Below are 16,932 nucleotides of genomic sequence, written 5' to 3'. Positions count from 1 at the left end.
TAGTTTCCGAGATCTCAGCGTTCATACAGACAGACATACGGACAGACGGAAAGACGGACATGGCTAGATCGACTCGGCTAGTGATCCTGATCAAGAATATATATACTTTATGGGGTCAGAAACGTCTCCTTCACTGCGTTGCAAACTTCTGGCTGAATTCATAATACCCTCTGCAAGGGTATAAAAATCGCCAGTGAAGCAAATCCATATGCGATTTTATAAAATTCAGGGCGATTCATTTTTTGAGTGTTTAAAGGTGTGGGCGCTAGACACCTTTAAGGATCGTTTAAGGCGATTATGGGCGTTAGAGAGGGCATGGACCTCGGCTTAAACAAACCTGCGCTGCGTAAGAAGCCCAAAAATATGTGTGGGTAATCCCAACATTCTCACTTTTGTAGTTTCCGAGATCTCAGCGTTCATACAGACAGACAGACGGGCATGGCTAGATCGACTCGACTAGTGACCCTGATCAAGAATATATATACTTTATAGGGTCGGAAATGCTTCCTTCTAGCTCTTACATACTTTTGCACAAATACAATATACCCTTTTACTCTACGAGCAACGGCCATAAAAAAAAATACTCAATATTTTGTAACAAAGCCTAATACATTTTAAAGAAAAAATAACAAGGGAAAATTACCCGCAATAAAATATTCCTTCACGTTTCGCTCCAATCGAAAGTTGAGCTGGAAGTCAAAAAAGTAACTTGGAATTTTTAATATATCTTAAAAACGAATAACGGCCCAAATTCAGCCTTAGCACGCATTATAGTGCTAATCAAGTCCTTTAATTCGAGCCTAGTGTCAAAATAAAAGAAGTCCTGGAAGATGTTTTTCACCTGCAAAGCTTACGAATGTCGCGTGCAACAGCAGAGATTTGCCCATATGTATCTTACCTTAACATCACCTTAAAAATACCTTACAATCCTTTTTATCAAGCAGTAAGCACTGTACCGCGAGCGGTTCCGCGCCGCAAAAATTCCTGCCCGTTGGTTTATGTTGGAGAGAGATCTTCAGATGTGGCAGAAAGCGGCGATAGCAGACCCGGAGTGATTACCACCAAAAGCGGGAAGATTCTTAAGCAATTGACCTTCGACGAAACTTCAACAATGTAAGTGCTAATATTGAAGAGTTCCTAAAACTGAAAAGAATGAAGCAAAAAACCTATTCCTGAAGATTTTATTATATTCCTGAAGATAATATTATATTATATTATATTGTAGTATCTTGACATTAATTTTTCGATCTGTCTGTCTGTCTGTGCCCAAGAATATGTGTGGGTAATCCCAACTTTCTAGCTTTCGTAGATTTCGAGATCTCAACGTTCATCCAGACAGACAGACAGACAGACAGACAGACATGGCTATTTCGATTCGGCTAGTGATCCTAATCAAGAATACATATGTATACATACTTTTGCAGGAATACAATATACTCTACGAGTAACGGGTATAAAAATACTGTAATTTATTTTTAGGAAAAATAATTTTTAAAAAAGGGTTATATTTATATTTTATAAAAATCTTATACAATTCTTGACCCATTAGCGAAAACATCATAAAGATATCTCTCGTCGTTCCGAAATTATACAAAAAAGAGTGATTGCTCCTTTTTCGAAAAAGTGCCAAGCATGCCATCTTGTGACCGCTATAGCTCCGGTAGAACTCAAAATTTCACAAAACCGTTCAAATGAAGTTTTTATTTTGTCGTTGTAAACAGAAAAAGTCAACAAGTTCGATGAAAATCGGACCTTCGGAACAGGGGTGGCCCACTTGGGAGATTTTGACTCAATAGCATAGTCTGCGCATGCTCCCAGAATTTCCCAAAATGAATTCCAAGGCGGCATAAAAGTTGTAAAACAAAACCCAAAACAAACTGCGCGGAGTGACCTAGCAAAGAGAAAACAGTGAACAACCCCTAGAAGTACACCGCACTCGAGGCCATTGCCGTGAACTTTTCAGAGCAGATTTAAGCGGCAAAGGGTTCAGACTACTACAATAGGAAAAAGTGCAGTCCCGTTATAGGGCTGTCTGTGATGAAGAATTCTAGATAATCCTATATGACGGCTTTTAAATATTAATTGTTAGTTCAATAATCCAAAGATAAAATTAGCGATTAGGGTGTGTCCTGTTCTAAATTTTCTTCTGAAAAATGGGCGTAGCTGGTAAGTAATAAGACGAAGATATATCTTTCCAAAGATCAAAAACGAACGCATTGCGGTGGTATAAAATTTAAACTAAGTTATTTGATTGCCTCTTCAAAGTCCATTATAATACAGCATTATGCTACAATTTGAGTTTAGTATTTTTGCACTTTGACTTCACACATATAGATTAGTTCATATAACAAAGACCAAATCCTTTGGGAGTAAATTTCCTTTTCTACAATAAAATTACCCAAAATAAGGGAATTTAACTCTCACCCTCATTGCCTCATGACAGCTACGAGGAACTGAGACCGCGGTCCAGGTGCAATAGTCCCCGTTGGGCCATCGATTACAGCAGGATGGAGAGCTATGGCAGCAGCACTGTCTCCACTCCGCTGGCGTCCGCACAGCCCAGTCCCAGTGAGCAACAGGAGGCCATTGCCCTGAAAAAGGCGCTCGAGTGGGAGCTGAGCCTGGACGCTCGCGAACTGCGATCCCACGCGTGGTACCACGGATCACTGCCCCGCCAACGAGCCGAGGACATCGTACAGCGCGAGGGCGACTTCCTGGTCCGTGACTGCGCCTCCCAGCCGGACAACTACGTGCTCAGCTGCCGTAGCAAATCAGCCGTTCTGCATTTCGTACTTAACAAGGTGAGTCCAGAATAGGCATCTAATAATGTTAATTGTTGCCAAGGTCCAAGTTTTCAATGGACGGAAAAAAATATATATCTAATATTTCTGTAAATTTCAGTTGGTGCTACAGCCGGAGACAGTTTACGAACGGATGCAGTTCCAATTCGAAGAGGATGCCTTCGACACCGTTCCCGACTTGATTACTTTTTACGTGGGATCCGGCAAGCCCATCTCGTCGGCGTCGGGGGCTCTCATTCAGTTTCCCTGTAATCGCACGTATCCGTTATCCTTCTATGGCCACAAGATCGTGGGCAACCAGCTACACTCGCAGATGCTGGCTGGTCTCCGAGGTCTGAGTCCTCTTAACTCGCCGATGGCCAGCAATGGGGGTGTGGGAACTGGCGTGGCCGGGGCCTTTCGCTTCGACCCCCAGCAGCAGCAGCTTTCTCCGCGGGCCAGCTCTCCGGCTAGCCCACACTGCTCGCCTCCACGTGCACGACGTGAGGTTCCTCCACCGCCGCGGCTGCCTTGCAAGAAGCAACAACGCTCGCAGAGCCTCACGCCAGCCCAGGCAATGTTGGTCAGCAACATCAACAAGCTTCAGGAACAGCAACAACAGGTGCAGGAGCTGGAAAACGGAAATGGGAACGGCATGGTCCGCTTTCAGACGATCGCCAGGTGTAACCCCACGAGCGAGCACCACCTGGAGAGCAAGTTTACCACGCACTCACTACCCAGACCCAACACTTCTGCGGCGCAGGCGATGCGCCAAAATGCAGTGTCCCGGATCTCGAGCTTGGCGAGGAACTGCAGCCTCGACTCGCCAGCGGACTCTCGACCGCCCAGTCCGCCGCCCAAGCCGCGCAAGGAACCCATGGCAGTAGTACTGGCGTACCAAGCCAGTGGATCCGATTCGGGGAACGGCTCCGGGGACTCGGCTCTGGGAGATGTCTGTGAACCAAGCATACAGCGGGGAGTGATAATCAAGAATCCCCGATTCATGGCCACTTCGGTCTCTAACGGGGCGCTGAAAAGTTTCTCAGACTTTGATGTCCTTGCCGCCGAAGAGGAGCTGTTTACTATGGCAATTGATGAAGTTAGATCGGTAAGTATAACAGGTTATTTATAATTTAATTCATACTCCTCCAGAGTGTAGCGAAATATAGAAAAAATTCTGAAAACTTATAAAAAGAAGTGGCTAAATGGACTTGGCTAGTGATTCCTATCAAGAGTACATATTTTTATACCCGTTACTCGTAGAGTAAAAGGGTATACTAGATTCGTGCAAAAGTATGTAACAGCTAGAAGGAAGCGTTTCCGACCACATAAAGTATATATATTCTTGATCAGGGTCACTAGCCGAGTCGATCTAGCCATGTCCGTCTGTCCGTCTGTCCGTCTGTCTGTCTGTCCGTCTGTCCGTCTGTATGAACGCTGAGATCTCAGAAACTACAAAAGCTAGAAGGTTGAGATTTCCCACACATATTCTTTGGCTTCCTACGCAGCGCAAGTTTATTTTAGCCGAGCGCCACGCCCCCTCTAACGCTCACAATCGCCCACTAACGATTTTAAAATGGGTCCTGCGCCCACATCTTTAAAGATTTCCGAGAAGTATAAATGCAATTTTGTTGTGTATATTTATACCTATCGAAATGTAGAAGACATTTTTCAAATCGGACCATTCATTAAAAAGTTATACGCAATCAAAAATTATATATCTATCTCCCTCGCACTCCCTTTAGCTGAGTTACGATTATTAGTCGGGACACCAACCCGACACAGCGTTCGCACTCCCTTTAGCTGAGTGACGGGTATTTGATAGTCGGGACAACAACCCGACTATAGCGTTCTCTCTTGTTATACTTTGCACAGAACGCTGGAATCTTTTGGAATTTCAAAATGAAAGCCTTGCAAACTGTTTTTTTTAAGATTTTACAAAATGTTAAAGTGCAACATTACAAACAATTTAATTCTGCAAACAAATAAAAAATAAAAATTGGTCATATATGATTTGATTTCACACTACAGACTCGCTATCTCAGCGCTCATATGGACAGACAGATCCTGTGACCCTGATAAAGAATATATATGTGCTTTATGGGGTCAGAAACGCTTTCTTCTACCTGTTACATACTTTTGCACGAATACAATATTGCCTTTTACTCAAGTCCCTCGCACTCCCTTTAGCTGACTTACAATTACACCAGTTTACAAAAAAAATCGATGAAATATACCATGAATGAAACCTTTGTTTTCCGGTAAGGTACGTCTTCCTGATTAAGAAATTGGCACTTAAAATTTTTTTTATGGATAAAATTTTTTTTAAAGTGTAAAAAACGTTTTTGACCCTTTTTTAATTTCTAACTTGAGTTGTGGTTAACCGATTTCAACCATAATTCACTCATTTTACAGGTAATAGAATGCCCTCCAACTTTCTTATACATTGCATTGAGTTCAATTCATTAGTTTGGAAGCTACATTTCGTCAAAGTTGAAAAAGTTAGAAAAAAAGCAAAAATGCTGGCATAAATGGCTTCGTTAAAAATACACGCCTAAAAACCGAAATTATTTTTATGACTTATTCTTAAAGATACATCTTTCAGTCAACTAACAAGACCATCAACAAAAAAATCAATCAATAGCTCGATTTTATATCAAGTTTTTACGTTGGGAAAAACGGATATTACAGCCCTGTTAGAGCCCTGTTAGGTCAGTTAACAGCTGTAAACGGCCAAAAAACACCGTTGTCGCAAGCTTCAAAAATGCATATCAAATTAATTTGCTGGTGGATTCTAATGATCAATAGCTTGTTTCTTTTGTCAAAGCACCTTCTACCAGTAGAAGTTATAAAACTAATTTCGGTTTTTAGGCGTGTATTTTTAACGAAGCCATTTATGCCAGCATTTTTGCTTTTTTTCTAACTTTTTCAACTTTGACGAAATGTAGCTTCCAAACTAATGAATTGAACTCAATGCAATGTATAAGAAAGTTGGAGGGCATTCTATTACCTGTAAAATGAGTGAATTATGGTTGAAATCGGTCAACCACAACTCAAGTTAGAAATTAAAAAAAGGTCAAAAACGTTTTTTACACTTTAAAAAAAATTTTATCCATAAAAAAAAATTTTAAGTGCCATTTTCTTAATCAGGAAGACGTACTTTACCGAAAAACAAAGGTTTCATTCATGGTATATTTCATCGATTTTTTTTTGTAAACTGGTGTTATTAGGTAGTCGGGACACCAACCCGAGTACAGCGTTCGCACTCCCTTTAGCTAAGTGACGGGTATTAGATAGTCGGGACACCAACCTGACTAAAGCGTTCTCTCATTAGCTCATAGGAGCTAATATATACATTTTAATTAAAATTAATCAATCTTTATTGTATTTAAAGGAATTAAGTTAAAAAGGCGTTGAAGTATTTCAAAATACCTTTTAAACGAGGTATAGCACATGTCTGTAGCTTTACTAGTGTAGAACTTACAAACTAACGAAATTGAGCTATTTTTAGCTTTTTTCCCGCTAAAGCAGCGGGTTTTTTCCAAAAGTCGTAAAACAAAAGTTTCCTATTTGGAACTCCTTAAAACAATTGAAATGATTCCATGAACCTAAAATACACTTTGGATACGCACACACAAAATTCAATACTCAGGGAGCGTTAGTTGTTCGAGCTGGCAATAGTGGCTATTTTCGTTTCAAAATAACATATAAACGTGACTTTTTAGAGTAATGTGCTATATACTAAAATTTAAGGAATCTCAAGGGCTATACAGTTTAAAGTTTTAAAGAAAATCGTTTGAGCCGTTTTTGAGAAAAAAAAGCTAAAAAAATCATTTTAAAAATGTTTTGTTTTGCCATAATTTTTAAAATATTGTACTTAGACAAATTACGTTTAGAAGGCGTTTATAGTATTTCAATTAAATACCCTTACAACAAGGTATAGTGCAAGTCTGTAGCTTAGGTAGTACAGAAGTTACGGCCTTTCAAAATTTCGCTACTTATAGCAGTTTTCCCGCTAAACTAGCGAGTTTTTCCAAAAGTGGTAAAGCTACTGTTTCTTACATCGAGCTGTTTTACACCATATAAAATTTCCAGGACTTTAAAAACATGTTTTGGGACATACAGACAAACTGACAAACAGAATTAAATTTTCTTTTTGGGAAGAAGGAGAAAATCTTCTTTTGGCTATAACTTTTGAACGGAGCGTCGGATTTCAACATGTGACCTTGACATTCGACGGGTATTTTGAAAATACTTTTTTCAATAGGAAAACAACTAAAACATTGCGAGGGGGCATATATTCCCACCGGCCCCAACAGCTCCAAATTTCGAAATTTTCACTTTTACACTTTCACCGCTCTCTCTCCCAAGCCAATTGATTTTCTTAAAGTCTTAGTAAGCAATCCTGGTAGTTTTTGCAATACCTTTCGATTGGTGTATCACCAAAGATATTATAAACACTAAGATGTGTAACGAGGAGCAAGAAAATGTACGGAGGCAGCGTCATATTTGTCAAATGCGACTCACACGTATTCAGTCTATTTTTAGAATGCCGTTTCTTGACTTCTCTCTCTCTCTCTCTCTCTCGCTCACTTGCTCTCTCGCTCTCAAAACTCCGCGCTGCAGAAAAGTCGAAATTCAATTTTTGTCTCATTTGTTGATTCTTGAATTATGTTGCCGAAAAGGAATCGTCGTAAAAGGCACATTGCGCACAACATTTCAAAAAGGGCTGTGGCGCATTGCGTTAGTTAATGGCCCGCGATTAATGCGATTGAGGTTCGAGTCCACTCTGAGGCGAAGTGGTTTCATTTTTATCTTCATTTTTCATTTATTTTACTTTGTTTTTATACCCTTGCAGAGGGTATTATGATTTCAGTCAGAAGTTTGCAACGCAGTGAAGGAGACGTTTCCGACCCCATAAAGTATATATATTCTTGATCAGCATCACTAGACGAGTCGATCTAGCCATGTCCGTCTGTCCGTCCGCTTCTACGCAAACTAGTCTCTCAGTTTTGAAGCTATCGCGATGAAACTTTCCCAAAAGTCTTCTTTCTATTGCAGGTAGTATATAAGTCGGAACCAACCGGATCGGGCAACTATATCTTATAGCTCCCATAGGAAGGAAACGTTAAAAAAATTCTAGCTTTGGTGTTTTTTGAAATATTACCTTCTACTCTTGAGGATATTATTTGTTAAATATTTCCGAATTTCGAATAAAATATTTAAAAAATCGGACGACTATATCATATAGCTGCCATAGGAACGATCGGAAAATTAATGGGAAAGTAATAGGAAATACATTTTAGCTTTTTTGGTTTTTATTGTATTCTTTTCTACTTTAAGACATGACTCTTTTTAAATGTTTCCGAATTTCAATTTTAATTTTATCAAAATCGGACGACTATATCATATAGCTGCCATAGGAACGATCGAAAAATTAATGGCAAATTAATTGGAAACAAATAATAGCTCCGTTGGTTTTTATTGTATTCTCTTGTACTCTAGGATATGATTTCATTTTAATATTTCAGAGTTTTGAATTAAATTTAACAAAAATCGGACGACTATATTATATAGCTGCAATAGGAAGGAAAGAACAAATAATATTAAAATAATACGAAATTTAAAATTTTTGCGATTTGTAAGTTAATAGGAATGATCTGCAAGGGTATATAAGCTTCGGCTGGCCGAAGCTAGCTTTCTTTCTTGTTTTTTTTTAATTTTTTGGTTTGTTTTTTAATTTTTTTTGTGTTTGTTGTTTGTTTTTAATTTTGTAAGTTCTAAAAGCAGAAGCATTTTGAGCAAATCTTTTAAATTCATTACTTTTGAATTAAAACACGCATCCGAGTTTACTTTTATAATTTTAATTTTTATTGAAGTATACAATTTAAATGCAATTCAGGGACCAAAAATAACAATAATTTTAGTTTTTAAACAAAAAAGCAAGCACACAATCCCTAGAAAGAAATGATTTACACCGAAATCATTCAATCCATTAATGGTCTTTACCTTTCTTTCAATTAAAAAAGAATATATTCAATGAACAATGTTTAAAAAAAAAAAATACTTAAAAAAAAAGGTTGCCTTCAGTCGGAGTTGAACTCGGTCCGACACGATCCGCAATCGAGCGACTACACCCCTAGCCCACAGTGCCTTGTTACGAGACGTCAGACAGATGCGACATTGAGCCTATTTCGCAGTAGAGCAAACGAAATTGCACACTAACACAACCAAAGAATCTAACACGGACAACGCACACTAAGAAATGATAAATCCACTTTCTGAATCCACACCAAAAATTTTGCCGTACATTCAGTTGTATGGGCGTTACACCTCTTAGTGTTTATATTCTCTTTGGTGTATCACTCATTATGATCGGACCATCACAGCAGATTTTCATTTCTTCCTATATATATAGTAGTCGCCTTCGCACACTCTCCTTGTGCGCTTCGTTACTACATGGACTGCCGTCCATAGTCGTTCAATTTTTTAAATATTTAATTCGAAATATTTAAAAAATAATATCCCCAAGAGTAGAAGGTAATATTTCAAAAAACACCGAAGCTAGAATTTTTTAACTTTCTTTTCCAATCCTTCCTATGATATAGTTGACCGATCCGGGCGGTTCCGACTTATATACTACCTGCAATAGAAAAACTACTTTTGGGAAAGCTCCAAGTTCCAGCTTCAAAACTGAGAGACTACTTTGCGTAGAAACGGACAGACAGTCGGACAGACGGACGGACAGTGACAGTGATGCTGATCAAGAATATATATACTATGGGGTCGAAAACGTCTCCTTCACTGTGTTGCGATATTACCTTCTACTTTTGAGAATATTATTTTTTTTTAATTTCTGAATTTCGAATTAAATATTTAAAAAATCGGACGACTATATCATATAGCTGCCATAGGGAAGGATAGAAAATAAATGTCAAAATAATACAAAATTAACAATTTTTGCGATTTGTAAGTTAATAGAAATTATCTGCAGGGGTATATAAGCTTCGGCTGGCCAAAACTAGCTTCCTTTCTAATTGTGAACTGTTTTGGAATTTTTAAAATTAATTTTCTTACTTCCTTCACAGTGACGATTCACAAACAGTGCCCAAAACTGTCACTATTTTACGTAACCCATAACTATTTTTAAGCACAAGTTACCCTTGATTTAAACATACAGTGGTGGTCAAAAGTATTTTCACAGATTTGTACTCATATTTTGAACTTATTATATAAACTTTTAGCACCTATAGACAAAGCACTTCAATTCCGTTTATATGAAACAAAAATGTTCTTAACCCATTAAGCACCCTTTGACAAGTTAGAAAATTTAGTAAAAGTCAAATTTTAAACTTTTTTCCTGGGTCTTAAACCAAAAATGTTTTGATGCAAGCAAAATTAATAATAACTGCAAAAAAAAAATCATAATAATTTTTCTTGTATTTTAATATATATGATTTTATGATTTGTTTGAAAATAGTTAAAAATGAAAATTTTAGCCGCTTTTTCCTCCTTTTCATACAAAATTATACTGAGATCTTTCCATTCAAAAAATCATAAAAATACGGGGGAAAACTATTTTGAAAATGTTTTTTTTTTTATATTCAAAGCAAAAGTACTTAGACCGTTTAGAATTATGTTACTTCAAATTGTGACAGGTTTGGGCACAGTTTGTGAATTGTCACTGGGAAGAAGTAAAAAGTAAGAAATAAAATTTTAAAAACTCCAAACCAATTCAAAAAGTTTTGATGAGTGTCTTAAAGATTAAGGACATAAGGTATCTTTGGGTCAAAAATGCGTTTTAGAAGAAAATATTTTTATTTACTTCTTAAATGCTGTTCACAAATGAAGATTTTTAAACTTAGCTGTGACCACCTTCTCTTGTGGTTCAGTTAGATTGGATTTTTCAAAACGACTGTATAAAAGAGACATGTTAAATAAGTTAAATGGTTAACTCCGAAAAGATTACCAAAATTGGTTGACCACTCTTGAAGATATATGGCAAAAGATTGTGATTTTCTTAAATGAAAGATACCGCAAATACCAGAGCTGATGGATTATTAGCGTAGTGGCAACATATGCATAGAAAAGTTTAATTTATCGAAATAAAATGGTGGCAGGCCTGTACACCGACCTATGTCACATTTTGTCGGCCTGTGTTATTTATATTCTTGATCAGCACCAATAGCTGAGTCCATATAGCCATGTCCGTCTGCCAGACCGTCCGTCTGTCCATTTCTATGCAAACTAGTCTATGAGATTTAAAGCAGCGCGCTGCAGACCGCTGCAGCGGTCGGCACACTCATACAATTTTCTTTTTGTTTTTATATTCGTGTGAGTAAATTGCACGGGGCAGCTTCCCACCGGGAAAGTGAAAAGGTGGTTCTTTGTGTGCTGAAAATCCTGTTCCTTTTAGCAGAAAGTGTTGGAAATCCTGTTTCTTTCAGCAGGCGACGGTGTAGGGAAAATGTAAATTCCCTAGGAAAACCACATAGAAACCTCATTTCCCCCTTACTTTTTGTGTCACCCCCGTGTATTTTAAAACCAGGGACGGAAGAAATGTAAGGGGTGAATGAGGTTTTGTCCCTTCCGCTTGTATGGAGAAACCTCTTGAAAATATGTTATTTTCCAAAAGGAATGTTCCCGCTGGGTTATGTGCAGACCGCTGTTCTACAGTATACGTGAGAGGCAGAAGATGAGCAGAACAAATTCCTATTGTGAGGAGTCGTAAAACTCCCCACAAATCTTGAGACAGGAGAGCCCCTAGCAACAGCGAGAATGCGGCAGAATCCAAGGGCATCCAGGTCCACCGGTAAATACTGGACCTTGGACCCAGCCAAAGCGGAGAGACCGCGAATAAACGGTGCCGCGCTGGACCTTGGACCCACGCCGCCAGAGGGCAATAAGGTCGAACGGTAAAGCCGTGGACTTTGAACCGGCGCAAAGAGGATGCACCGTGAATTAACGGGACATTTTAGTCCTTGGACCCTAGCGAGCCGTGTGCAAAAGGACGGCGCAGGCGCAGCTCGAGACAGACAACCAAGATACGCGAGCGAAAGTACAAGTGCAACAAGTGAACCAGAATACAAGTGCGAGGATTCAACTGAAACCGAGTGCTCAACGCCCAGATCAAGATACCAGAGTCAAGACGCTAGGCCAAGGCTGAGACTGCAACGGTGAGATCTGCAAGACACAGAGATTGGAGTGGAGACGAGTGCAGGACAGGAGCAGAGTCGAAAAAAGGACGAGCTACCGGCAGGGTAAGCGCGGATCAAGAGTTTGTGCCAGGCGTCGGGTTTACGGTAAACTGACGATAGATTTGACCTGTCGGGACATTTGTTTCTCAGGCTAGAGCCAGACCGACCCCAGGGAACACGACGGAACAGGTAATCCCAGGATCATTCTGGTCGGACCCGAAAGGAAGGTTGTACAAACTTTTGAGTCCTACAAGCCGGGTGGAACTGGAGAGACGCCGTTGGAGAATGACGCCGCAGGAGTCCACAAGCACCACGAAGGGAGACGAGAGCAGCGACACCGTCGAGGAGCGCCGCCGAGAAACGCACGAAGTGAATCTTGAGCCGAGGGAGGCACGTCGCCGACCAGGCGAGACGCAACAGCCAGCTGACGAAGAATTCCAGCGAAAAGAAAAATTTAATAAAGTTTTCCGATTTGTCCCAATCGGATATCTCTGCATTTTCTTGGGTCACGGGCAGTCACGCAATAAAAATTTGGTGGGATGAACACGCAATATCTCTGAGCTAGTCGCGGAGTTTACGTAGCTGAACAGCTGAAAACAGTTCGTTACACTATGCTCAGGTTCCGCGGTACACTTAAGAATACAAAAAACCGATGTTTGCCTACATTTCAACTTATGTGGCCTATATAATTGGACTAACCTTTATTATTATATAATACTAGTAGGTCTTGCCAATACAAAAATTTTATTTTACCACTTCGTGAAGAATTGATGAAGCAACATGGGGATAATTATTTTTTTCGGAAATCGCGTGTATTCCGGCGTACAGAATTTTTTTTATTTTAAATACCCTTAAAAAATACTACATTTTAAATTAAACGAGGACGGAAGCTAACTTCGGCAAGCCGAAGTTTTAATACCCTTGCAGATTTTACGAATTAAAACTTGACTAGACTAGCAACATGAATTAATAAACAACAAAATATTTTATAATTAAAAAAATAAAATTTTAAAATTTTTCACCCTATTGTTCCTATGGGAGCTATAGGATATAGACGCCCGATCGGCACGCGCGTTTACCCTAATGAAGGTACGCACAAAAAAATACGATTTGGAAAGTTTCATGGGAATAGCTAATATTTTGCGCGAAATATCCTGAAAAACGTCAAATTTTGACCGATTTCACCCTATTGTTCCTATGGGAGCTATAAGATATAGACGTCCGATCGGCACGCGCTTTTACCCTGATCAAGGTACGCACAAAAAAATACGATTTGGAAAGATTCATGCCAATAGCTCTTACACTGAGCGAAATATCTTCATTTTTGTGAAAGCTATATCCGATTGTTCCTATGGGAGCTATAGGATATAGACGTCCGATCGGGTCGGCTTTCAAACTTGATCTGCGTACACATGTTTTAGGACGACTGTGAAAGTTTCAAGGCGCTAGCTTTTAAACTGAGCTCGCAAACGGTATTGAAACAGACATACAGACGGACAGACGGACAGACGGACAGACGGACAGACGGACATGGCTATATCCACTCCCCTATTGATCCTGATCAAGAATATATATACTTTATGGGGTCGGAAACGTCTCCTTCACTGCGTTACAAACTTCTGACCAAAATTATAATACCCTCTGCAAGGGTATAAAAATGTTTAAAAATATTTTTCTGAAAGATATCCCACAAAGTTGCATACCAAATATTAAAATAACTCAAACGAGTCTCAAGTGATGCATAACTGAAAAATCGGAGCTAATTACAAAAAAACCGATCCTCATATTTCCATACTCTATCGAAAAAAAAGTTTCGATTGATTCTGAGATTTGACCCAAATGGGCCTGTCACGTTTCACGTGGAATAAGCCTTTAGCAGTTCGATTCAGGTTTAATTTATTGAAATAAAATTAACTAATATTTTTAAAACCTTTTTTTATTTTAGGCAAGTAAGTTCGACTTTGAAAATTTTGTAACTCTGCTATTGCCTTCTATCGAGAATAAACCACTCGACGGCGATGCCCTGAACACCTTTAAGATGATGCTGCTGGAGACGGGACCAAAACTGCTGGCGGAGCACATAACCCGCATCGACATCGCCTTATTTTTGGACGAACCATCAAACGAGAAGGACTACTATCTGAGCTGTTCGGGCCTTGAGCTGCTGACACTGCCTCACGGTAAGCTATTCCGCGAGGATATCATCGAACGGACACAGTGTATTAAGCTGATGGTGGCCGTGACTATACTCACCTGTCAAACGGATCTGGATCGCGCCCAGCTACTAAGTAAATGGATTCAGGTAGCGGTGGAGACTAAAACGGCCCTTGGAAATCTGTTTGGGTTCTGTGCCATCATGTTGGGATTGTGCATGCACCAGGTAAATATTCTATGGGTGCAGCGAACTCAAAAAATATTACAAACTCCTTAAATGCTCTATGAGAAAAATACTTACACTTCCTTCTTTTGTCGCCGACAGATTAAGTTTTATGGATGCGTTGGTTAAAAAACTAAGTCTGAGAAAGAAGATATCGCACTTTGAGCGAAATTTTAATTGTTAAATACAATTCAATGACCAAAAAAATAAAACAACAAAATATATGAATAATTCTGAAAATAGTTAACTACTATTTTTCTATGTTGATTTTACATTTAGGGTGTTCAATTGCGTTGCAAACTTTGTAAAGTGTAAAAGTGTAAATCAATTCCTACAACAATTTCTATACAAAACAGTTTTAAAGGCCTACTTTTGAAAACTATTTTGTATAGAAATTGTTGTTGGAATTGATTTACACTTTTACACTTCACAATGTTTGCAACGCAATTGAACACTTGAACACTGGCACTTACAATTTTGGCAGTGGGCGTATCCCACTAAGTGGGTATCCGCTAATTATCGCTCTTTAGAATTATACATCCTTACAAAGTAATTGTGACTTTCTCTGAAAACATGTACACCGCTTAGTAAGGACGATAGCGGCAATCCGGCATACATATATGTATATTTTTCCGTATCCAGCCATTGCAACAGCTCTTTATTTCCGTGTAATTCAGTGCATTACTTTCACTTAATTTCCAGATTCAGAAACTTGACCAGGCATGGCACATTCTGAGGCAGCAGTATACGGACAGCGCCTTTACCTTCGAGGCCAAGCTACGTCCCACGCTGAGCATCATGAACGAGGCCTCTAATCCACAAGCTCCAAACACAACTGTTCCTCACGTTCTTCTGTACGCACTATTAATCGATCGACCAGTCATGGACATTATAAACCACTCGAACATCGACGATCGCCCGGCTCTATACCACACCTGTATAGCTCCTTGGGAATCCAAGGCTGACGATTTCGGCATGACCATTAATTTCCAACACCTGGATGCCTCGCGCGGCTTTCTAAAGAACTTGGATTTATATCGAAAGAATGCCAAGATCATACTTGAGGACGCCAGTCCTAGACTGGATGAGCTTCTAGCAGATGCTTTTCGGTAATATTACAGAATTCATTCCCCAGAACATTTATAAAAACCTTCGCTTTTATAGCACCGAGTTCCATGTAAAATTCCTATGGGGGAGTTCCGGAGCAACTGCAAAAGCGGAAGATCGTCACAGCAAGCTGGAAAAGGTGCTAACCCTGATGGCTGACAAGTTCTGCGTGATGGCCGAATAGTAATCTTAAAAATTATATGGACTATAGTTTCTAGCTGATAACCAATGAAATTACTGTAATCAATTTATCATTATACATTTTTTCACTTCTTATCTTTACGTTACTATTCACAATACCTCCAACCCCTCCGCAAATTTAAATTTCGTGCTGTCTCTACCTCAGTCGAGTATATTTAATTTCAGCAGAATCAAAAAAGCACCTTATTTATGTTCAAATATCCTTAGTTATGTCAAATTTAAAATTGTTTAAGAGGATCACAGGAAAACAGGGCCCCACTAGTTATCATTCGTGAGACACTCCAACTCCAAACTATTGTATTGTACTACCATTACCATTACTATCTATTACTTATTCTTCCTATTCTACACCCAGAAAAAAAAAGAACGAAAAAAATCAAGAACATTTTTCTTGATTTGCGAACAATCCGTTCTCCTTTTTTTGTTCTCACATTTTGAACGTTTGTTCTCAAATCTTCCTAATTCAACACCAATATGTTCTAAAAGTGACCCCATTCGTTCAAAGCATGCCAATATTTCGGTCAAATTTTATGACCAAGCGTTCATGAACTGACAACAAACGGGCTTACGCACTTTTCGACCCCGTTTGGGATTGATTTTTTAACGTTTCGAACGGATTTTTTTCTGGGTGTACTAATGATCAGACAATATACAGGGGTGGTCAAAAGTATTTGCACAAATTAAACGCACTTACTCATAATAAACGTGCAAATACTTTTGACCACCCCTGTACAGTAATCAAAACATCATACATAAACATACTATCACACATAATTATATAGGCATAACACAAAGAATGCATAATTTTTGCAATTTTATATTAGTAATGATAATGCTAATAAAAAAACTACTTAAACTCAACTACAAGACTATCTTAAACTTGGAGTTCAGCGACCTTTTGTTTACAGTATACAGTATAGAGACAGATAGGACTGACCCGCGAAAGATTGATATAAGCTTCCATCTCCCTCATACATAGGTTGAAACGGACGGATGGAACGGATATTATTATTTTTAGTCTTAATATTTTTGTGTTTTTAAAACCGGTTTAGCTTTTAAATAATAAAAAAATAATAATAATAAATATAAATATATAAATATATATATATAATAATAATATATAATAATATAACAATAATTAAATGAAAAAAAAAAACTAATCACAAAAATATTGCTTATCAATCTTGGCCTAATTAATATAATCAGCCGATACGTCGATTAACTTAAACAACGCTCTTGAATACTTATAAGCGAGCAAACCACTTGAATA

The 16,932-nt window shown here is 38.7% G+C and overlaps 1 protein-coding gene across 1 annotated transcript; it reads left to right on the top strand.

Annotated features, from left to right (window-relative positions):
• Nucleotides 1-1,927: 1,927 nt before the first annotated feature.
• LOC108069081 (breast cancer anti-estrogen resistance protein 3 homolog) lies at nt 1,928-16,743 on the top strand. The gene is made up of 6 exons (XM_017159031.3): nt 1,928-2,166; nt 2,444-2,801; nt 2,902-3,888; nt 13,923-14,357; nt 15,057-15,463; nt 15,519-16,743. Exons 2-6 carry the CDS (start codon nt 2,508-2,510, stop codon nt 15,643-15,645), a joined length of 2,250 nt encoding a protein of 749 aa, XP_017014520.2. The 5' UTR covers nt 1,928-2,166; nt 2,444-2,507; the 3' UTR covers nt 15,646-16,743.
• Nucleotides 16,744-16,932: the final 189 nt, after the last annotated feature.

Source organism: Drosophila takahashii, chromosome 2L (assembly GCF_030179915.1).
Source record: "Drosophila takahashii strain IR98-3 E-12201 chromosome 2L, DtakHiC1v2, whole genome shotgun sequence".
In the NCBI taxonomy this organism is placed as follows: domain Eukaryota; kingdom Metazoa; phylum Arthropoda; class Insecta; order Diptera; family Drosophilidae; genus Drosophila; species Drosophila takahashii.
The sequence above is the reverse complement of the archived record's forward strand: the minus strand, read 5'-3'. Positions and strand labels throughout refer to the sequence as shown.

Excerpts from the sequence above, each read along its gene's own strand:
- LOC108069081 (XM_017159031.3), top strand. The coding sequence starts at position 2,508 with ATGGAGAGCTATGGCAGCAGCACTGTCTCCACTCCGCTGGCGTCCGCA. Across the intron at positions 3,889-13,922 it reads CAATTGATGAAGTTAGATCG|GCAAGTAAGTTCGACTTTGA; the intron begins GTAAGTATAACA and ends TTTTTATTTTAG. Across the intron at positions 14,358-15,056 it reads TGGGATTGTGCATGCACCAG|ATTCAGAAACTTGACCAGGC; the intron begins GTAAATATTCTA and ends CTTAATTTCCAG.